At 33.2% G+C, this 23,509-nt stretch overlaps 3 protein-coding genes across 6 annotated transcripts; 1 reads left to right on the top strand and 2 right to left on the bottom strand.

Moving 5' to 3' along the window:
• Positions 1–625: 625 nt before the first annotated feature.
• LOC142547592 (transcription factor bHLH62-like) lies at positions 626–3,341 on the bottom strand. Of its 2 annotated transcripts, none has more exons than XM_075655956.1 (7): positions 2,285–3,341; positions 1,953–2,129; positions 1,719–1,853; positions 1,566–1,637; positions 1,307–1,471; positions 1,111–1,195; positions 626–1,012 (listed from the first exon to the last, which is right to left on the bottom strand). In XM_075655956.1, exons 1-7 carry the CDS (start codon positions 3,068–3,070, stop codon positions 969–971), a joined length of 1,464 nt encoding a protein of 487 aa, XP_075512071.1. In that variant the 5' UTR covers positions 3,071–3,341; the 3' UTR covers positions 626–968. The 2 variants fall into 2 exon arrangements, with proteins under 2 accessions (XP_075512071.1, XP_075512072.1); XM_075655957.1 differs by having other exon boundaries at positions 626–1,009.
• Positions 3,342–8,179: 4,838 nt separating this feature from the next.
• Positions 8,180–10,055, top strand: LOC142544430 (serine/threonine-protein phosphatase 7 long form homolog). Its single transcript, XM_075651479.1, has 5 exons — positions 8,180–8,631; positions 8,714–8,814; positions 8,899–8,986; positions 9,092–9,535; positions 9,648–10,055. The coding sequence occupies exons 1-5, from the start codon at positions 8,374–8,376 to the stop codon at positions 10,053–10,055; spliced, it is 1,299 nt and encodes a 432-aa protein (XP_075507594.1). The 5' UTR covers positions 8,180–8,373.
• A 658-nt stretch (positions 10,056–10,713) lies between these two features.
• LOC142547591 (uncharacterized) lies at positions 10,714–17,717 on the bottom strand. Of its 3 annotated transcripts, XM_075655953.1 has the most exons (4): positions 17,394–17,717; positions 16,433–16,488; positions 15,852–15,908; positions 10,714–13,238 (listed from the first exon to the last, which is right to left on the bottom strand). In XM_075655953.1, exon 4 carries the CDS (start codon positions 13,234–13,236, stop codon positions 11,869–11,871), a length of 1,368 nt encoding a protein of 455 aa, XP_075512068.1. In that variant the 5' UTR covers positions 13,237–13,238; positions 15,852–15,908; positions 16,433–16,488; positions 17,394–17,717; the 3' UTR covers positions 10,714–11,868. The 3 variants fall into 3 exon arrangements, with proteins under 3 accessions (XP_075512068.1, XP_075512070.1, XP_075512069.1); XM_075655955.1 differs by lacking the exon at positions 16,433–16,488; XM_075655954.1 differs by lacking the exons at positions 16,433–16,488; positions 17,394–17,717 and having other exon boundaries at positions 15,852–16,334.
• Positions 17,718–23,509: the final 5,792 nt, after the last annotated feature.

Below are 23,509 nucleotides of genomic sequence, written 5' to 3'. Positions count from 1 at the left end.
ATTATTATTATTATTATTATTATTATTATAAGGTCCCATGATCAAATTCTTATGACATTTGAGATCTACACAACATCAAAAAAAAAAAAACATAAATATAAAATATGGGTTATGTTTTGCATATTAATATTGGAATTTATATGGGAAAAATTTGATTATGTCTCAAGACATCTCTATGATAAATAAAAGATATATGACTAATAAATTTGAAAAATAATAATAATAACAAAAAAGTTATTTAGCCTATGATATTGTGTTATGAACCAAAATAGAGAAAGACTGATATGTGATGTTATGCACGCGTTATATATTTGTATCATTATTTATTTATTTATTGTTACAGTGGTTGGTATATAATATTTTTTGAAGATGATTTACAAGTTGTTGAGGAATTTATATTAATAGTAGAAATCTTTATTAATGATTTTTTTCATCCCCACTTCCTTTACCAACCATACAAAATTGAGATAAAATAACAAATAATTTTTTTATTTTATAGAAATAAATAACTGGTTCATTGATCATGCAAAAAAGTGGAAGTATAAAGAAATAAATAAATAAATGAAAGAAATAAAACTTCCAATTCTTTTATTAAATAATTGTGATAAATGTTTAAGAAACATGAGGAAAAAAATGTAACTCGAACACAGTTTCTGACTTGGCTACAAGAACATGCTACATCTGACTTTCCATGTGTTTTCACCATTTAATACACGATTAGTTCTTGATTTCACAGCAATGGAAATTTGTAAAAATAAAATAAAAATGAACTCCAAAGAATCAAATCATCTCCAGAATTCATCAAGAAAATAAACATCAAGAATCCACGAGAAAAGGGATCCCTTCTCCTCAAGAATTCGCCACCGGATTCTCTTGAACTACATGTCCTTGATATATACAGAAGCCACTCTCTGTCTCTCGGGGGCTCGAATGAATTACAGTTAACAATGCCGGTGATTATGTACAGATCACGGCTCGACTTTCATGTGAGTCGTCGTGGGGAGAGCCCCTGCTGCATTAAGGATCGAGAACAAGATATCACATTTCTGGCTTCACATTAGTTAACAAGCTGTGCAATTCGAATGCTCTCTCTTTAAAAAGATCACTCACCGTGAAATGTTTGAGTTGGTTCTTGATTTTGGCCAAATCCCATCTGCACAATGCTGTGGAGGTCGTCCTCCCAGAACGTCGAAACCTAAACAAATTGATCCGCATAGTCAGATATCATTCATAACAAGAAATTTACCATCAAAACTATCATGTGTGTGTGTGTGTTTACAGTTCTTATCAGGGATTGGTGTTTTACTTGAGAGGAAACTTGGCTAAAACTTTCCATAGAAGGCAATTGACCGGTTAGGTTTCGGCCTAATGCCAGATTGAAATTGTTCGCCTGGAAAGGTGCGTCAGATTGAAAAGCATAGCCATGTGTTGAATAAACGTCCTGAGGCAAAGATCCGCGAGCTTGAAACATCTGAAAATTGGTAATTCGTACCGATTATTAGAATAAAATTAAAGAGAAAATTTTCCGACTTTCGAAAATCTTTTGGGGGTGAAATGTTTCTTACATCCTTGGACATGAGAGCTTCCATGTTGATGTCCATTCTTGGATTGACAATAGACAATTTCATCGAAAGAAACTACAAAATCACAAGTGAAAAAGCATTAGTAACATGTCAAGATTACTATAGAAACACACTTTTTGGAGATTCTTGATTTACCTCAACTTGCCTCTGTAAAGATTGCACATAATTGATAATCTCATCTAGCATCACAGCTTTTCCAGTCACCTTATTGCAACCTGGCACAAGATCTTGTAAGAATTTCATTCTTTCACTGATCTTTTCTCTTCGAACCTATACGAAAAACGACAGAAGAAAATCAATAAGCATTGTTATACATATACAAAAATGAAATGGAAGAACTAATTGTAGAACATTTTCTTGATTTCATACTCTTTCAGCAAGACTGTGAGCATCTGTAGCCTGCCCTCTTCTAGCCCTCACATGAATATAGTCCTTTGGAGCCTCCAAAGGCTTTGAATTACTATCATTCGACTGCTTTTGATTCGGATTACCATCTTCAGATTTGGTTCTTTTTGTATTTGAACCACTGTTTTCTGATTTAACAACCTACAGAAACAAGCCCCAGTCAGTCAACCTCAATCAAATATCCAAGTATAATTCTTCAATTCAAATACTAATTTACTCATCAAGAAGGCCACAAATCAAATTTTTCAGACCAAGGGGTTCAAAAATTCAAGAATCTTAAAAAGAAATAAGCTCACATTGGCATCTTTAGTAAGAGTGGATGAAGGTGTTTCTTTAGCTTTCCCCCTCTGAACTGATTTCCTCTTCCTTGAATCGGCATCATTCTGAGCAACCAAACCAGTTTCCCCACAAGGGATCTGTTCAGAAACCGAAGAATTCTCCCTCGAATCCCCAATTTCCCCGTTTTCATTCGCCGGAACCCCAACAGGTTTCTTCCCACAAGCCGAAACTCGCAATGCTGAATCCCTGTTTTCTTGAGCTCCCATCAAATGCGATCCCGGAAATTTTAGAGAATGGCTGCTTGAAACCCTGGAAAGCTTGTCCGGGTCCAACTTGGAACCCATTTCATTGAACCCCATGTTCCCAAAACAAGAAAATCTTGCAGCCATGTCCACAAAACCAGGATCAGATGAAAGTGGGACTAATTTCGGAAGAGGAGGAAAATGGCTTCCTGCGATATGCGGATTCCCTCGAAATTGATGATTTTCCATCATCAAAAGGTTCGGCTTTGGCGGGGAACTCAGCGGAGTACTGTAACAAGAAGTGTTGGCACTGTCGTTAAACTTGAAAGTCTTTTGAGGAGAAACCTCCCCTGAATTACAAATGGTCCCAAGTTTGCCAATGAGCTCCTTCAACACCGTGTTGTCTCCGTTCTTATAATTCCCCGAAGACGCAGTCGGGGAAGAAACCATAGAACTCAATGCCGATTCAAAGGGGTCATTTTGATCCAAAGAAACCTCCCAGCTCGGACTGAAGAAGCTGCAGTTCAGCTCATTGAGGATAAGGGGCCTGTTCTTCTCCATTACAGTGTCTGAAAAACAGAAATCTGCACGGGAAATGAGAAATCTTTCCACTTTTGGAACGAATTCGAAAGCGGGAAGTGGGGCAAAAGGGAAGAAAAGGTGGGTTCTAGTTCAATCTTTTTGGTGAATTGGTGAGAGAAATGCTGTGACTGAAAAGAGAGTCGGAGGAAAATGGAGGAGAGCAAGTGAGGAGAAAGCAAGAAACAGCGATAGATAAAGGGAACCCAAAAACACAGTGTTTGACCTTTTATACGTATATCGTATGTATAGGTTTGTATAGCTATGTATGTACAAAAATCTGTGCGTGGATGAGATGCGTAGCCGGTGCCATTGATTTTCAGAGAGAACAAATGAAAGATTTCATCTGATATTTGATTTGAACACAATCATTTGGTGTTATCCTCAATTTTGTTTCACTCTTTCAATAAAATTCAAGCATTCATAATACAGAAATAAGTCGGACCGATTTGGAATAATTTCAATAATTATTTTCGGTAATATATTTTAGAATTATAGAACGATCGAAATACATTATGTTATATTATAGAAGTTACGGCGAAATCTATCGACTAAAACATCATATGCGACGCTTATATAAATCGATAATTTTCTTTATTAACCATATAATTTGAATTGTGTTTTACTCAACATCAATGTATATGCCGGTTCAATCTGAGTGTTATACGAAGAGACACCATGGCTAGTTTATCAGTTATATGTGTTTTTTTAGTAAGTATCTTATAACACGGTCTCACATATCTATACTCGTTAACACTGATGTAATCAGAAACTTTCATGTGGTGGATAAAAATTTTATTTCAATAAATATATATACACAAAAAATAAATACATGGTATTTAGATTAGATAATAAAATTATATTGGAATCATTAAATTGGAATCATTAATGTAAAAAGAATATTCTTACAAATATTTGAGTTGAACATCTACACAAATAAATTTTTGTTTTTAAAAAAGATGATCTCTAAATTATTTTTAGCACAATTATCTAAGGAGACAAAAAAATATGGCCACTAGACAAGATGTTTTAACCGTGAATCAATGATTAAAATGTGGAATATGAAAATACTAAAATAATTTTTTGGGCAAAAAAACTTTCGGATAAATGCCCATCTTTGCGCATACTATGAGTAGGTCTCTTGTGAGACGGTCTCACGAATTTTTATCTGTGAGACGGGTCAACCCTACCGATATTCACAATAAAAAATAATACTCTTAGGTATAGTTTGGTATGTGGGATAAGAGAGGGATTGATAAATAATCCCCTTTATCCCACGTTTGGTACATTTTTATAAAGCCCATGATAATATCATGAGCCTGTGATAAATAATTTTATATAGGGATAAATTATCCCTTTTATGAGATGTGATAATTTTAATCTAATGATAAAAACACCACAAATGACTTAATTGCCCTTAATATATAAAAATCATAAACCCTATTGTTCTCTCATTTCACTTGTAGGTATAAATTAAAATCAAATAAATATTTTTATTTATTTTTATAAATTATATAATATGATAATTATATAAATGAACTCGAGATAATTATATTAATGATTGGTATAAATCTCAATAAAATTATTAGTATAACTCAATTAATCTTAAAAATTTATATTTGACTTGACTCACAAAATTAAGGGCTCAATTATCATATTATATTATATATAAAATTAGGTAAAAAAAATAGATAATGCAAGCACTGTCGGCGCATTAATAGATAAGAAATATGAACTCAAACAACAACTTTGAAATTATAAAATTTATTGTGATAAAGTTAATTTTGTCATTACAATCTAATATATAAATTTAATCACTCTTATTAAAATCATACCAAAACATTAAATATAATATCCTACATCTTATTTATCATTAACTTATCCTTATATTATATATCACATGTTTATCCAATCATGTGTACCAAACTATGCCTTAGCATAAAAAGTAATATTTTTTAATAGATGACCTAAATAAGAGACTCTTCTCACAAAATACGATTCGTAAGACCGTCTCACACAGTTTTTGTCTACTATAAATCCACTATTTCACAAAACATGTCGATCTGTTCTATATTTGAAACAAAAAGGAACATTTTTTTATAAAAGTCATATTTTTCTTGAGTCGAGTAGGGTTAAATATTCATTTCATAAAATTGACACGTGAGACGACCTCACGGAAATTTTATGTTTATTTTTTATATAAACTTACTTTTGGGTGGTAATAATTCAAATTTCTTGTGACGGGAGGGAAGATTATTTTTTAAAAAAACAATAAAAATAAAAAAAGAAAGGTGGCGGGGGTGGGGGTGGAGGGTGGCGGTGATGGATAAGAATTTTGGTATATAACATTAGCACATGACTCTGTCATTACCACTGGCATTGTTTGTCTTACAATGGATACTTCAATCATTAATGCACAGTCTCTCTTACCAATTTTTTAAAATAATTATTTATTTCATTTTGTATTTAATAATAAATTTTATTTAATTTATTAGTAAATTAAAATTATCGTCCGCGTACAAGACCATGTGTATGCCTCACTTTGTGTGTGATTTGTTTATTGGTTAGGTGAGAGTACGGACTCTCAAATAAAAATAAACCTCACATCTACGTTTTAATTTTTTAGCTAGATCGAGAGGAGAGGAAACTTCACTCGAAACTTGGGGTTTGATTATCTTATTCGCATTGGGTGTCCAAATTGTTTTCGGTCTAGATTGATTGTTCATTCGTTTGGTTTCAGATGAACTATAAATAAATGTCGATATAATAATTTTAGATATTTTTTTTTAATTTAGAAGTAATTTATCGCTCGAAACTATATTAATGGTAAGTGAGCTCACGCGCTCAATGAAAAAATGAGTGATTCTTTTTTATTTTTGGAATAAATTGAGTATTTCTATTAACATAATAATTTTATATATCTATATACATATATTTGTCCCTATAGCTTAGGATCAAAAGATTATATGCCTAATTTATTGATATAATCATATGACTGAGAAAATATTACATTTTTTTTATCTATCATATAAATTATTTGACACTACAAAATAAAAACCTTATTTATTAAAAAATAATAAATTTTTTAACTTCCCTAATTTTTTATGGAAGCTAACATAAAATATTTTAGGGCCATTTGTAAGATTCCATAAGAAAAGCCCAACTCATACAATTGAGGGCTTTTTTTAAAAAATATTATAAATTAATTAATTCATTATAATAATGTGGCAAAGTGGGGAGTTTTACAAAAATATTGCAATCCGGGACTCACTGTCCCGGATTCTGACATTTTTTTTTTAAAAAAAATTAAAAACTAAAAAAAAAAAGGAAAAGCAGTGGTCACGGATTCTAAGAATCCGTGACCAAAGTCACGGATTCATGGAATCCGTGACAGTCTGCCACGGATTCTGAATCCGTGGCAGACTGGGTCACGGATTCTAATAATCCGTGGCTCTCACCCCTTTAAATTGAGCACCTTCCATGAGAATTTCTTTCATTCGCGTCAATTTTTTTTCCTTCGGTCTCACTTTCATTCAGCTAGTTATTCCGATTTTGCGAGAATTTCATTCGGCGACTTCAGTGCATTTAGCGTACGTAAGTCTTTGAATTATTTTTTTGTTTATTATATTTATTATTGTCAGTTAATTATAATAATTTTAAGTAATCACAATAGTTATATTATTAATTGTATTATTGTACTTATTGGATATCGAGAACTTTATGACCGCATCGTCATAGTTTTAAGTAATAATAATAACTATACCTAATTTTATTACAATAATTATAAATTATATTATTGGAATTACATGTTATAAATAAGTATTATTCCACATAGATCATAAATAATTAGAGCTAAGTTAATTAGATTATGTTATATATTTATACACAAAAATTTAAGCAGAGAAGGGATACATTGCTAAATTTCACAACATAGAACTTAGAAGCACAATATTTGGGGGAAAAAAAAATACTGTCAATCTTTCTATTCTAATTATAAGCTACAAGAAAAAAAATCCATCGTTTGAAAATAAAGCTTTGACAACACATGAATAATACCATTTAGTACCAACAAAATTTTCGATAAAATATATAAATACTGCTATGGTTTTGTTGAGGAAAATTCCCTAGTGCTCCGGTGTTGTTGTTGGACAAATTATAGCTTTATTTAACTAAGTTGAAATTTTAGTTTTAAGTAATAATAATAATTATACTTAATTTATTTACAAAAATTATGAATAATAACTCTGTATTAATTGTATTATTAGAATTAGTTGTAATATAAATTATATTATTTAAATTATTATAATATTAATTGTATAATAATAACTATTTTGATACTTATATATTTATAATTATAAAATAATATTAATACGTACATATTAATACTTTTATATTGTATAATTTTAATACTTATATATTAATATAATCGACTCACATAATTTTGTTATTACTTATATATTAATTGCATCACGTATTAAAATATTAATATTGAATAATTAAAATATTAATTGTATAACATTAATACCTATATATTAATTCCATGAAGTAATTTTTTTATTCAAATACTTATAATATTAATTATATAATAATAAGTATACTTAATTTAATTACAATAAATGTATAAGTTTTATAACTATTACTAATGTATTTATTATAATAAATAAATATTACTAATTTATTTATTGTAATTACATGTTATATTTTTTATAATAAATAACTATTGCTAATGTATATATTTTATAACAAATAATTATTACTAATAAATAACTATTAACTAATGATTTATTGTTTGCAAGATGGCTGAAAATACGGAGAATGTGTTGTATTTGCGGGATAAACACATATCAACTAATATCAACGCTGAAAATATGGATGCAATAATTTCGCCACGTCGGTCTGACAAATGTCTTTGGAGATTGCTTAATGCTGGGATTCACCTCCGTGTCCGCCTATGTCTTGCACGCATGGGCTTCTATGGTGTCATTTAGTGTGGTCCTATTAAATATTATGATAATCATTTGCTTACAGCCATTGTTGAGAGATGACGTCGTGAGACACACACATTTCACTTAACCGTGGGCGATACAACAATCACCCTGCAGGACGTTGCCCTTATTTGGGGGTTGAATATTGATGGCATTCCCATCACTGGTGTAGATATCGCGTACAATAAACATACTTTACAACAGCGCTGCGCTACTTGGTTGGGTTTTACGCCCACATCTTCTCAGATTAAAGGTGCACATCTTTATCTGACCGCTTTGCTAGACCATTGCCTAAATAATATGGTTAATGACGAGAGCACTGAAGAGGAGGTGACACAATATTCTCATTGTGTTGCATTAATGATCATTGGTGGATGTATGTTTCCGGACTCGGAAGGTGCTGCTGTGAAACTTATGTATTTGCAGTTCCTTGAGGACATAGAATTTGTGAATACGTACAGCTGGGGTTCTGCTGTGTTGGCATATCTTTATAGAGAGTTGTGCGACACATCAATGAGTTTGAAGGTCGATTTGTGTGGCCCAGTTCAGATATTGCAGGTATTTGTACATTTATACGGTCATTATATTTTTTGTACTTTTTTTCTTATGATTTGACTATTTATGTTGTATGTTATTGCAGATTTGGGTGTGGTCTAGGATTATTCTTCTTTGCCCTGATAGAGCTCAACAGGTATCTATTTTAGAAGAGCAGGGTCTACCATTCCCACCATACGGCGCACGGTACTAATAAAAAATAGTTAAAATTTAATATTATTATTTCTTATTTTTTTAAATGAAAATATTGTGTACTTTTATAAATTACAGGTGGAGACGCGGATTTTCTTGGACACACACGGCCCAGCATTCGGTCCGTATAATGAGAGATATGCTTGACAGGATGGTAGAAGGACAGGTAGATATATAAATTAGTTGTTTAGAGTTTGAAATTTTTTTACAATTTTAATCTTATTTATATATTATGAAATTGCTAATCTTTTTTTCATTTTATTTGCTTCAGTTTCTATGGACAGTTTATGATATGGAGTCTCCGGAGGTTGGCAGAATTCTGGATGAAAATAGCATTCATCTATGTCGGTCGGCATGCGCATTGATTAATTTTCATATCGTTGAGATGCATAGACCAGAGCGGTGTCTCCGAAAGTTCGGAATGCGTCAGGGTATTCCGCCACCTGCTACTAACTTCGACAATTTCCATAGGCTGACTCGACAAGGCCGGAACAACTTCGATTGGGCGACATATCACGTGGATTTTGTAGAAATGTGGAATGATAGATATAATTTTGTGATTGGTGGAGACTATGTCATACCTGGTACGCCCGCCATTACAGTGGACTATATTGGTTGGTATTATCGCATTTCACAGATAGTGCTCTCGCCGCCAGTGGTACCTTCGAACATCATGGGCTATCATCCTGTTGATGCAAACTACCGACAATTTATCGTAAGAAATGTTTTATTTATCTACATCTGAACATAAATTTATCTACATATGTACGTGAATATAATTTGTTGTATTAAATATGTGTTACATAACATATGCATCTATGTCACAGGCACGCCTAGCTCATGTGCAATATCCACCGATGTGGACAGAAAATGAGTTTGAACCCGGACCATCATCTTCAAATATGGCATACACTACTCCGCCAGTGCTTTCAAGCTTGCCATCGTATGACGCTGGTTACTACACTCCAATTGTTGGTAGTTTTACACAATTTCTACAAAGTGACTTTCGACCGGGTATGAATGAGAGTCGCCCTACTTTTAACCCGTCGCCCATACCATTTCCACAATATTCTGATCCAGAAGGGTTTGAGGTTGGTGGGAACATTGCCGATACCAGTACATCTGCAGGACAAACAAGTACTCATGGAGATGATGAACAGATGTTAGGTCGTGGACGTAGAGTAATCAGGAGACCACCGTGTGGCATTGGGGGGCATCGTTACCATCGAAATTAACTATTTATTTAGATATACACAATTACTTACATTGTATTGTTGTATGTTTAGCAATTTTTTTATTTTAATTACAAGTTGTTGCTGCAACATATTTTTTCAACATTAGTATACTATTTTTGTATTATTGACTTTTTAAAATTGTGGACTGTATTGATTGTGATTTATTATTCTTTTACGAATAAATTTACGGATAAATTTATAGTAATGAAAAAACATAAGTATAATTGCTAAATCAAATCAGGGTATGTCAACAAACTACATAGTAAAAAATCTTCATAACAATACAACACTGAATTGTCATAACAATACAATACTAAATTGTAAAATCTACGTCACAAACATAATTATTTTGCACCATAACTCGATCTTCTCACCTGCACCTACCTGCAATGAACAAGAATTATTAATAAATACAAAATTTTTATACACAATTTTGTAATTACATTAATAACTTCACATGTTATGGTTTAAAATAAAATACAATACGTTATTGTAGATTTTTTACCTCCCACGATGTCTCTCCCTCGTTGATGGCTGGTCCATCTCGTTTCTTATGCGTGTCGTTCGATCTCTACCAGCCTGCCTCCGTTGTCGACGAACACCATTATGTCGTAATTGGAATGTAGGTTCATCCCAATATTGTTCATCATAGGGTAGAATCTTCCATCGTATGTGTTCACGTATTCGCTCAATGTAAACCATGGTTGTACAAGCTGTGCGGGATTCAAACCAAACCATTTCGCTGCACATATAACATGTGAACAAGGTATTCCAAATATTGTGAATTTACCACAGGTGCAATCACGCGTAGAAATGTTCACAGCTTGTATGTGATGTTGACGACCTGGTTTTCCTCCTGTCGCGACGGATGCTGTTTTATCCCTTTGGTCAAATCTTACAACTCGATGTTCAATTGACTTTTTTGACCACATATCAAATTTAGAGTATGCATAGTCGGTTCATGGTTGATTTTTTTCGAGCATCTTATCACTTCGAGCTCGCCGTTGAATGAAATAATTCACGCAACGCTGAAAGCTCATCTCGACTATCGCAGTTATTGGAAGACGTCGCGCCCCTTTCAACACACCATTAATACACTCAGACATGTTCGTCGTCATTATCCCTCGGCGCCATCCACCATCATGAGCCAATGACCATTTTTCTTTTGGAATGTTTGACAAATACGTGAAAGCTGCTGCATTATTTGTTTTAATTGCCTCCATTGTCGCATTAAATTTTGATACTTGGTGTTGTATCTCTGCTTCCCAACATAAGTCTTTTAAATGAATGTTTTTGAATCTGCTGTTGAAATTAGAGCAAACATGCCTCAAACAGAAACGATGAACACCAAGAGGAGGCTTGAAGTCAGGGAGATCTTAAACTGCACTTGTTATACCCGCATGTCTATCAGATATAAGGCACACACCACTACACCCTCTTGTAACATGTCGTGCAACATTACCGAGGAACCAATGCCAAGACTCATAATTTTCTTCATCAACAAGCGCAAATGCTAGCGGCAAAACTTGGTTATTGGCATCCAATGTTACTGCTATGAGTAGTTTGTGCTTATATTTGGTGTACATATGGGTACCGTCTACACTGATTACGTTGCGACAATGTCGAAAACCATCTATACATGGTCTGAATACCCAAAACACAAAGTTCAAAACTTTATGTGGATGGTCATACGGTCGAAGATGTTTCCATTCTACAACAGTTCCTGGATTGTACTTCGACAAAGCTCCCATATATTTAGGAAGCAAAGTTACAGAGCTTTCCCATGTGCCATAGACTAACTCCACCGCGCGTTTCAAACTCTGCCATGCCGTAGCATACGATATATCATAACCATATTTTTCTTTAATACTTTCGCGCACATTTTGATTTCGTATGCAGGATCACAACGTACGATTCCCAAAAGTGTATTGGCTATCATGTTTACGTCAATGTTGTGGTGATCTATACCGACTTGGGTAGACATGCATGTGTGATCACCACCATATTTTGTGATCATGAAGTAGCCTAAACTTTTTTTGAACGATGCTCGAAGTCCCCACCCACAATTGCCACCTTCGGACCAGTTCTTGCATTTGACCTTCCAAATTGTCGGAGAACTTTCGACAACGATATATTCACGTCTCAAAACCCGAACAGAAAAATCCTTCACAGAAGCTATTAACTCACCTTTTCTATTAAAAACCATTTTTACACCGAGCTCTGGCCTTTCAGGATTGTAAAAGTTTGTTCGTGATGCAGAAGGAATACCAAATGAATCTGGAATTTGTTCATGATAGACTTCATTGAAAAATTGAGGAATTTCACGTAAATGTTGCTCCGGTGCAATAGGAATGTTCTCTTTCATTGTTGCTCCAGACATTAACACACGCGCCGATGTCCCTTCATTTGCATTGTCAACATGATGATCATCTTCTCCGTCACTTGATGTAGCATACAAATCATCATCGCTATTCATGACATGATGCGAACTGTCCCCGAATAAATCATCTTGCTCAGGCATGTGTTCTGTAATTGGAGCGGGAATATTTGCATCCAATTGACCTGTTCTGCTAGAACCCCATGCGACATCAACTCCTGATGGACCCGTGATATGATGATCCCAACCTCTTGAAGTAAAATCCCATTCTCGTGTTGTATTCATCCCCCGTGCATAGTCTTCTTCAGTGTCAGCCGTGATATGGTGATCCCAAGGACCAGTGTCGATCCCAGAGTATGTATGCCCTGACTGTTCATCGATGTGATACATAGAAGGTCTCGCTTCATTCAAACCTACTGTTCCCAAACCTTGCGTTATTACTGGTATGACTGCATCAAAATCGTAATCACTTACGTTCTGTAACACTGGCGATGAATCAACAGACAAGTACATGCAATCCAGTGTCGGCAACTCAAACATAAATTGTAGACTATCATCATCTGTGATATAGACATGCTCTTCATTGTAACGAGCCAACGAGCTATAACAATATTTCGTTGACAACTTGATGCAGAATTTTGATGGGTCGATATCCAGCTTCCGATGCACAAAATTCACCAATTGAGAAAATGTAATAGACCTAGAGATTTTAATGGTCCTTGTCGCGGGGATACTATATCCAACCCTACCATCTTCAATAATGACATAGCCACCTACATACAGTAAGCCTCTCATAGTATCCATGTCTGCACAAAAAAAAAATGACATAATGTATACAATCATAACAAAATTTAATACAAAAAATTGTTATGACTTAGATTTAAAATTTAGATTTTTAAACGTGTGTAATTAGAATTTTCAAATATATTAGTTTCTTATATTAACAATTTTAACAATTAATTAAGTGTATAAAAAATTTAAAATTAATAAAAAAAATATAATAAACAGAAACAAATGAACAATTTACAAGATAAATTTATATTTCTCAAAATTTTTTTACTACATATAAAATTTTTGTTACCTTAAAACTTAATTTGATTACTAAAATCAGACTTCTAAGTAAATTAATAATATTATTATTATTATTGAATAAAAATATTATTATTATTATTATTAATTTAATATATATATGTACTGTCGAGGCGTGCAACTTTGAAATAATTATAAAGAGTCATTATTAACAAAATTTTATAAAATAGTTGTGGGGACCCGGACGCTAATCATGTTCTTAATCATAATTGGGACTAATTAATCAATTATAAAACAGGGTCTAAATTTTTTTTTTAAAATGCGGAACGTAGTGAAATAAAACATATATACATCTCAATATAAAAGTACAAGTCATGTACTACATACATTTATTCAACTAAGGTTTAACAACTAATATCAAGTGTCCAACCCTATCTCTAATCCAAGTCCGGAGCCTCCACTCTAATCACGATCTCTCTTCATCTTCTCAACCCTGAACCCGTCCCACCTGTTGTCATGCACACATACAAAACAAGACAACAGCCGGATAACTCCGGTGAGAATAAATCCCAGTATAAACAATGTAAACATGCAATCATATAAAAACATATACAAAAGCATATAACAAATATCATTCACATGCAGCCAATCAACAAACATGTATAATATCAAAACTGTAAATCAACATGTCATCACAGACTTGACTCAAACAACGCGTCGTCTCAGACTCGACTCAACTCTAACCCAGGGATCCCAATGTCTGGATATTGATAATTATATCGAATCTCAGTCGATAGGAATGAATCAACCCTAAACGGCATCGATATAATTCCTATATCCAGTGTATGGGCGAAACAGCCGCAAAATTGACGAATCAGTCAAGGATTAAGCGAATCAGCCAATAATTAGACGAATCAGTCAGTAATTAAGCAAATCAGCCAAAGTTTAGACGAATCAGTCGATAACTAGACGAATCAGCCGATAACCAGACGAATCAGCCGGTGACTAGGCGAATCAGCCGGTGACTAGGCGAATCAGCAGTCAATACATGCATACAGTAACTAGGCGAATCAGCCGATGACTAGCGTATCGGTAGTCAATACATGCAGTGGCTATAAATCAATAGACTACAAACATCAATCTCATCAATTACAAATATCAATGTAATAACTAAGTATGTGATTTAGGGAGACTCGAGTCAAACCTCACTCGAGTTGTGCAATCCCAACTCAACATTAATTTATACCTTTCTTTCTGATACTCTGACTCTGTCGAAGTCTCGAACTCAAAGCTGGTCAATACTCAATCTGACAATAACAATATTGAGGGTACGGTATCAATACACCACTCAATCAATACTGGATATAATCAGAATTCAATCAAATTCTGGTTCAACGGCATAACATCATAATCTCAATATATCCAGCCATACCATATCAGTCAGATATCAATTCTAACATCTTATACTCGATAATCACTCAATCTTGATATCAATTCTTACTCAACTTAACTCTAAAAATCATAACAATTTCATATGGTATCTGTTCCTCAGTCCGGTTTCGATTATACGATGTCTAACATGCCAAGAACATCATATATGAATCATATCAGATTCTGACAATACCATAATTTCAAATCATATCAAAACGTAACAAAACTTACGTCCAGTGTTAGCCTAACGTCGATAGGAACACAGTACTGAAGTTGGATTCAAAATCAGATAGACGGATTTCTCACAAAAGGCGTAAGAATATTTCAATTCTTTCCTCGTCCCTTTCTCGATTCTTCATTCCTAAATTCTGAAGAATTCGTGCATATATATATATACATACACGTACATGCAAGAGGACGAGTGGCTCATTCCGCCTATTACACGTCTCGCGCATATGCGCGACATCAACCGGCGCATATGCGCCAGACCTTAAGTCTCGGCGCGTGTCTTCCCAACTGCTGGCGCATATGCGCGACACATTTCTGCACATATGCGCCCAACTCTCTGGACTCGGCTTCTCGGCAGCTCGCGCATATGCGCGACTCATCTCCGCGCATATGCGCGAGGTCCTCTGGACTTCGCTTGTACAGTCTCGCGCATATGCGCGACTTACTTCACGCATATGCGCGAGGTCCTCTGCCCACGTCGCGCATATGCGCGCATCTGTGCCGCGCATATGCGCGAGGGCTACTGTTCCTCGCACATTTTCATGCATTATCTCGTCTTTCCCGGTCTGATCCTTTCCGTCTATAATCATATCAATTATCCCCAAATCATTTCAGATTAATAGGATAAAATTCTCGGGCCTTTCAATAGTATAATACAACCGAAAAAAATAATATTTACATTAATACAACATAAATAATACAATTAAAATATAAGAAATTATTTAAATTACCTTTTCAAATGTCGTTGTATGGAATTTGTAATTAAATCAGCTACCGGAGTTTAATATCTGCAATAAATTACAAATATTAAAAGATACAATATACATAAAACAATTCAATATAGAAAGAAAAAACAGAGATTCGAATTAGGAATTCTCCCAAATTCTAATACTCAGCACAATTCTCCCAAATCAAATTATGAATTGCTGAGACTCGGCGCAATTCTAAAAAATTATGATATTCAACAGAAAACTATAAAATCAAATTAGGAATTACGATAATAACACGATAGACGCAATTTAAAAAGGGAGGAGAATCAGGGATTCTTTATAACTAACAAAAAATACCAAGGAGTGACCAAAATAAAGAGCTGCACAAGAAGAATGACGAACAAGTACTGAATGACGGATGAATTCGCCAAATACTCGGTGCAATTTTATAACATATTTTTCAAAATTGTTTTGTATATAACCACACAAATTTTAAGTAAGTTATTTCAAAATATATAATTGGATAAAAATATTTTAATTAAAATTATCAATCTATTATATAAATAATACAAATAAAATATTAAAAAAATTACTTAAATGACATTCTCGTACGTAATTACACGGAACTTGTAATAACATCAACAAACGGTGCTAATATCTGAAATAAATGACAAGTATTATCAAAAAAACTATACAAAAGAAAATATATTCTTAATATATAATATACTATTAACAACGAAATTAAACATTTTCTCTTGATATATCTTCAAATGAAAAGGATGGTAAAATCAACAAATAATATTAATACAAGATCGAAGTGAAAAAGATAGATTTTGCGCATATGAATCGGATAAAGAAATAAATTGCGAGAATGAATATGAGGAACAAATATTTTCGGTATATTTCTCGCAACCCGAGGAACAAATATTTTCGGTATATTAGAGAAATGGAAGGTCAATACACGCTCAAGAGATAAGCCTTTCTATTTAAAGCCTGGATTAGTGAGACACGATTGTTATTTATTATATCAATTTCTTATACTAACAATTTTAATTTGAATTGTACGAAAACAATATATCTAAGTTTTGGTGAGAAATAGTTATTTATTATATTTTTTTATCTATATTATAAATAAATTTAGTTATATTTAATTAAATAATCTTGAAATAAAGAATTTATACCTAATGAATTTATTAATACAAAACTTATATATAATTTATTTAAGTGGGTCTTTCGTTAAAAATTACATGATTAGCTAGTTATATATTGCAGTGCACGCGATGCGTTAAAAATTTCACGTAAGATATCATAACAAAATTTTAAACAACGAATATCGCAGCATGCCCTACATAACAGTTCAATACTAATGGAATTCCTTTTTTTTTTTTTTTTTTTGCTTTGTTAAAAGAAAAAAAAAACTTGTCGTTTTCATAAGTCACGCGATTAATAAATGTCTTCTTTAACAAAATTATACACAATATTAAAATGCAAACGAAAAAAATTTTAATTGTATTAATAAAATATAAATAACATAATTAAAATATATAAAATTATGGAAATTACCTTTTCAAAATGTAGTTATACGAAATTTGTAATTGAATAAGCGAACGATTTTAAATATCTGCAATAAATAACAAACATTATCATAAATATTATACAAAAAATATTCAATATAGAAAGAAAAAAAATTAGACAGAGATTCGACGGAATTCTCCAAAATTCTAATACTCCTCACGATTCCAAAAATTATAACTAACAAAAAATACCACGGAACGAGAAAAAAATAGTTGAGTAGGAAGAATGCCGAATATTTGTGCCGAAGGATCGATGAAAAAATATTTGCGCAGAATGCCTAATACTGATTGATAAATGAATGTTTGCGCCGATGGAAAAATGTCGAACACTAGGTGTAATTTATAGGAAAAGAGGCCACGGATTATACACGGAATTGACCGAGTCAGAATCCGTGACAGACTGACCCGGATTCAGAATCCGGGTCAGTCTGTCACGGACAATTTCTTTTTTATTTTTTTAAATTTTTTTTTAAAAAAATGTCAGAATCCGGGACAGTGAGTCCCGGATTGCAATATTTTTGTAAAACTCCTCACTTTGTCACATTATTATAATGAATTAATTAATTTATAATATTTTTTAAAAAAAGCCTACAATTGAGCTAGATTGTAAGAATGAAGCTCCGCTTGATTCTAACATTTTAGAAATTATATTTGTCAAAACCTATAAATGTTTAGATAAGATTTATTGTGTACACTAATGTGAGTATTGAAGTGTCATTCGTTTATTAGATGTGATGAAACATAAAAAAGTTGAACATCCAATAGATGAGCGACACATCATAAGTGTTCACATAAGTGTCCACAATAGGTGTACAATATATACCGCAAGATTTAGACTATATTTCTTGAAATCAGAGCCTAATCGGAAAAGTGAAAGACATTTTGTAATTAAGACCATAATGTGAAATCAAACCAACTCGATTATCCAAGTATTTTTTTAAAAAAAACCACCCAATTTTTTTTTTTTTGAAATCATATTTTTGAGGGTGGAAAGACTCGAACATGGTCATTACAATGGGAAATAAGGTGAGACCATTAGAACTACAGCTCGGTCTCAAAACCCACCCAATTATTGGTCAAACTATATTATTACTAATTAAAAATATCCACTGGTTAATAATCGAATCGGATCAATATGAACTTAATTATACGTATGTATACCAAACTCCCGATATATTAAATTTTATATGATCCCTAATGTGACATTCAATAATTGAAAAGCATAAATACATGTGGCTTTTTAATATTAATTAATAGTTAATTAATGCATTCTAAAACAGTTATTTTACTATTTTGACCAATCAATAAGAGCCACGTCATTAGTCAAACGTCAAAATAATTTTTATGATCAGACATTATTTAATAATTTAACATCGTAGTTTTGAATATAATGATCATTTTGACCGATATGATTAGAGAAAGTCTCCGTTTTAGTCCTATTGGAAGATTATTATATGAAGCTATAATGCAAAAATAATATAATATAATACGTTCTTTGAGGAAAAATTGTTTATATTTATTTATTTATTTATATATCTATCTACAATTTTAGTTCTTCTTAAAATCGAATTATATTCATGCAACTTTCTAAATTTTTGATAATATTGTTTTTTTTAAAAAAAAAATGTACTTATTTTTTCTACATAATTGTTTACGTGTCACGTCAACATCATGCAGGAGCAGAGCTAGGATGTAGTTCAGTGTAATCAATAATATATTATAATTAATAAAGAAAAAATATTAAAAATATATCTATTGTAAATATATTGATTTCCTAATGAAATTAAAAAAAAAAGTTAAGATTAGAGATAAAAGGGAAAAAAACCATTGAATCAAAACAAAGTCTTTATCAAATGAATATTGTTGATAGAAAGAAGGACAAACTTTCAATAACTCCCTGCTTTCCTTCTCAATTTTATCCTTACTCCATATCTCTTCAATTCTTTGTTTTAACTCCCCAATATTTTAAAATTTTCAAAAATACCCTTACCCTTTTACATATAGTACGTGGCATTGTTATACATATCGAGTCTATTCTTGAAGGCATATAGCCCCAAGACATACAGCTACGCAAGGTTTTCAGCCTATATATCATGCTCAAATGATCGATTTTTTTAATAAAAGGCCCATCATGATTCCGTATAATAAATTAAACTATTTACCTCTTTGACCTGAATGTCGTCGGGTTATATCCATCGGGTTTTACAGACTACTCCTCACAGCCCAACCACGCAGTCGCAACAGATGTTTTCTGACGTAAATTCCTTCAACAGCACCTAGCACAACCATGTTTCGTTTCCTACCTCGGGGTGTATAGTAAAATATTTTAATTTGAAACTAATACATGAGAGGGGCAAAATCCTTGGTTCTTTTATTCAAACATAATAACTATTATTACATAGTAAATTCATGTAGAGGAGGAGAAATTTGTTTAGCTACCGATACTAGCTGAACTTACAAAATATATAAACTAAAAAGAGAAAGATTACAATTTATTTTTGAAAAAAATTGAGGAAATGTTCGATGATCTCAACTTCATTCTTCTTGCTTATGTATAGAAGGCTCTCTGGATTTGAAACTCGGACTTCAACTCTTGATGAGCCTTTACAGCTTGCATGTGGACCACTTTCTGTAGTGGTTGAGTGGTCCATTTACTTCTCCATCGAAGTGGTCCCTAGTTTTGTTTAGAATATGAATCTAGACAGAGCTTTTTCTTTTCGTTTTATCTTCCGGCATATTCGATCGATATTGATTTGAATTATGTCAGCACAAATTTATTTGCCTTCATATTTTAGTCGTTTATGATAGGCTTGGAAATTTCTCAGGTCTTGTCTTTTTTCTTTTATACGTCTCTTGACTGCCTTGAGATATGCAAAGAACATTGGCATTTTTCAAGTTTCGTATATTTTCTTGTGCGTTTCTCTTACCCCGTTTTAATTTCTTTTTATAGATGATTTTTGGGTTAAAGTTTCTTGTCTGTTTGTTGGATTTTCTTTATCTTTAAAGATAGGGAATCCAATGGTCTTTTGACTTTTTTCACCGATTATTGGTGGTCCTTGTATTCCACTCACATGGTGGTCCTTTTTTTTGTTAGTGGGAAGGTCAAATGTCCAATTTTAGCTTTGTTGGGGAATCCTTGGCTTTCTGTGTCCCCGAGGATATCGTGCTTGTGGTCCTTTCCCACTTGTACTGTTATCGGTCAAGTGTTTCCGATCAGATCTCGGCTTGAATCCTTTACCAAACTCTGGTTCTTTCTGGTTCTGACATTCTGGGCAGATGTTCTCCGACCATCTTCCTACATGTGCCATATTACAGAATTTTCGGCGAGTCTCTTTGCTTGCCGGCAGTTTGCTGTTCCACAGAAGATTTCTTTTTTTTTTCCCTTCAAATATGTCTTCTGCAAAACTTGTTGTTTTTCCTATCATTGTATTTAACAAGAAAGATCAATTTACCGAATTTTGATAAAATTTAAATGGATACTTGACTTTGTCCATCTCGGTTAGACAAACCCAAACTCCCCATGCTCTCCTGTTAGAGATGTCATCTTCATTAAATGAAGAAACCAGGGATGTTTCGTTTGTAGGAGGATCCTTGATGAATTTCTGGGCATTCATATCTGGCCTCCTTAGCTTGATTAAATGAAAAGCTTCGTGTGAACCTTTCCCTGCTAGTTCTGGTGCTGCACTGAAAAAATACAACTCCAGAATATCTCCTCTGGACAAATAATCATTGTTTGTCCAGGTTTCATGCACCGCTTCCTGAATCCACTTTGGTAATGCTGAAATCTCTGGGAAACTGTGTGAAGTAGTATAAACTGAGGCAAGAGCCCCAAATTCATACCATGATTTGACTTCCTTAGGATATGAATTAGGTTTCAACCATACCCTAGGATATTTTCCAGCCACATCAAATCGAACAACAGATGGGTTGATGCCAATTCTTGTGTTTAATTTCTCCCAAGTATGTTGGTAAACCTGGAATAGAGAAATTGCAGCTTCATTAGTACCAACATTAGATTTGCCCTTGTCAGTATTAGGTATAAGGTTGATCTCTCCCTCTTCAATCCCCGAGGTGAAGGGTTGACTTGAAGACTCGAGATCGGAATCTGGAGTTTCAATTTTTGTTTTGGCCGACTCATCAGAAGATGATCCCGGCTTAACACTTGTGCTAGGGTTACTTGAATCCCCTGCTCTAGGTATAGAGTCTTGTACTCGAAAACTCTCCATTCGAGAAACCAATGGCTTCTCAATGCCTTGGAGGATAGGCCTTTGAATTAAAGACTATAACTGAGTATATGCTTGTAAACATCATGTGATTCGATCAGAGACAATTCTCTTATCCGCTTGTTGGACCCTTCCCGCAATTTCTGCGTTCAGTGCTAACTTGTTAAACTCATTTTGAAGCATTTCAAGGTGTTCCCTCAAATGCCTCTGCATCTTGATAATAGCATCGATGTCAATGATGTCCATCTCTTGTTAAAAATCTGCAATAATATTTTCGTGAGATTTAATAATAATAATATCAAAAATATAATTTTGACATAAAGCTTGGCATCTTAAAAGTCTAGCTTTTTCTGGTTTGGATTCAATCTTATTTTTCAGAAAAGCTTTTACCTGTGTATTATCAAATTTCAAAGTAAATTTCTTTCCAAGTAAAAATAATGGTCATTTTTCAAAAGTCCTTTTTACTGCATAAAATTCTTTTTCGTTTATATGTCATCTTATGGCTTCTGCATCGGAGAATAGACCACTACAATATCTGTATGGTTGTTCTCCATCGGGTGTGAGCTTAGTAAGAATTGCTGCCCACCAATGATCACTGACATCCGTATATAATACCAGATCATCTTCATCTTGAGGAATAGTTATTCTTGGAAGATTTTTACAAATCTCCTTTAGTTGACTAAGTCCCTGTGTGTGTTCTTTCGTCCATATATATTTGGCATCTTTTTCAGTAATGGACTGAACACCTTTCTGTGTTTTGCTAGGTTTTTAATAAACATCCCAGCAAAATTTACAACTCCTAGAAAACTTTGAAGTTGATTCTTTTCTTTTAACTCGTTTGGAAAATTTTGCACCTTTTCTTCTATATGATCTTGCAATTATTCCCGACTCATCGATTTCTATTCTGAGGAATTCAATCTTTCTTGTGACAATGACTGCTTTCTTTTCTGATAGAACCAGTCCTTCTTTTTTACAAACATCAGAGAAAATTTCTAAATGTTTAATATGTTCCCCCATATTTTTTGATGCAATTAACACATCGTCAATATAGACAAACATAAACTTAAAATAATCATTAAATAGATTACCCATTTTCCTTTGAAATATCTGGGGTGAAATTAGCCAATCCCATTAGTAATACTTCCCAAATATAGTGTCCTTGTGGTGTAGAGAAAGCTGTGAATTTTTTGCTTTCTTCATGCATTCGAATCTGGTAAAATCCAGATTTACAATCGAATTTAGAGAATATCTTTGTGTTGCGTATGCAACTAATTAGATGTTCTCTGCTAGGTATAAAATACCCATCAAACTCCAAAATATTATTAATTTCTTGATAATTAATAACTAATCTGGGTTTGTTCCTTTGTATTTCACCATGATTTCTTACCATGAATCATGAGCTGCTGTAGGTGAAATTCTCGCTTTAATCAAACCAAGGTCCAAATGTTCCTTGATTATAATCTGCATATGCCTTCGATCAATTATATTCACTGGGATAGGCTTACAACGAATAAATTCATACTATTTGTCTTCCTTAACTTTAAGGCATGCTTTGAGTTGATTTTTGTCCCGCTATGCAAAAGGATCTTCATTATAATTTTGTTTGATTCTTTTCTTGTCATCTTCCAATGTTACCTTAGATTCAAACTCTACCTCATTCTTATATAGAGCTATCTTAAGGCATTCTATTTCTTCAGGTTGGAGCTCTTTATCTGCTCTTAATTGGAGCATTGTTTCTCCAAACCGTCTAGAATCCATCATTTTTGGGTTTAAAAGTTTTCCTTCATCACCACGCTTGCTGCGAAACTGGATTGGCAATTTTCTATAAAATGTCTTTCTTAGTCTCTGGACTATGATTTTGTGATCACAAAGTGTTGTGAAT

Source organism: Primulina tabacum, chromosome 5 (assembly GCF_025594145.1).
Source record: "Primulina tabacum isolate GXHZ01 chromosome 5, ASM2559414v2, whole genome shotgun sequence".
In the NCBI taxonomy this organism is placed as follows: Eukaryota; Viridiplantae; Streptophyta; class Magnoliopsida; order Lamiales; family Gesneriaceae; genus Primulina; species Primulina tabacum.
The sequence above is the reverse complement of the archived record's forward strand: the minus strand, read 5'-3'. Positions and strand labels throughout refer to the sequence as shown.

Bases quoted from the DNA above. Each gene is read 5' to 3' on its own strand.
- LOC142547592 (XM_075655956.1), bottom strand. From the start codon at position 3,070: ATGGAGAAGAACAGGCCCCTTATCCTCAATGAGCTGAACTGCAGCTTC. The intron at 2,130-2,284 runs GTGAGCTTATTT...TTGTTTCTGTAG, and splicing joins CTCTTACTAAAGATGCCAAT to GTTGTTAAATCAGAAAACAG. The intron at 1,013-1,110 runs GTGAGTGATCTT...TCCTTAATGCAG, and splicing joins ACCAACTCAAACATTTCACG to CAGGGGCTCTCCCCACGACG.
- LOC142547591 (XM_075655953.1), bottom strand. From the start codon at position 13,236: ATGGATACTATGAGAGGCTTACTGTATGTAGGTGGCTATGTCATTATT.
- LOC142544430 (XM_075651479.1), top strand. From the start codon at position 8,374: ATGGTTAATGACGAGAGCACTGAAGAGGAGGTGACACAATATTCTCAT. The intron at 8,815-8,898 runs GTACTAATAAAA...TATAAATTACAG, and splicing joins TTCCCACCATACGGCGCACG to GTGGAGACGCGGATTTTCTT. The intron at 8,987-9,091 runs GTAGATATATAA...TATTTGCTTCAG, and splicing joins ACAGGATGGTAGAAGGACAG to TTTCTATGGACAGTTTATGA.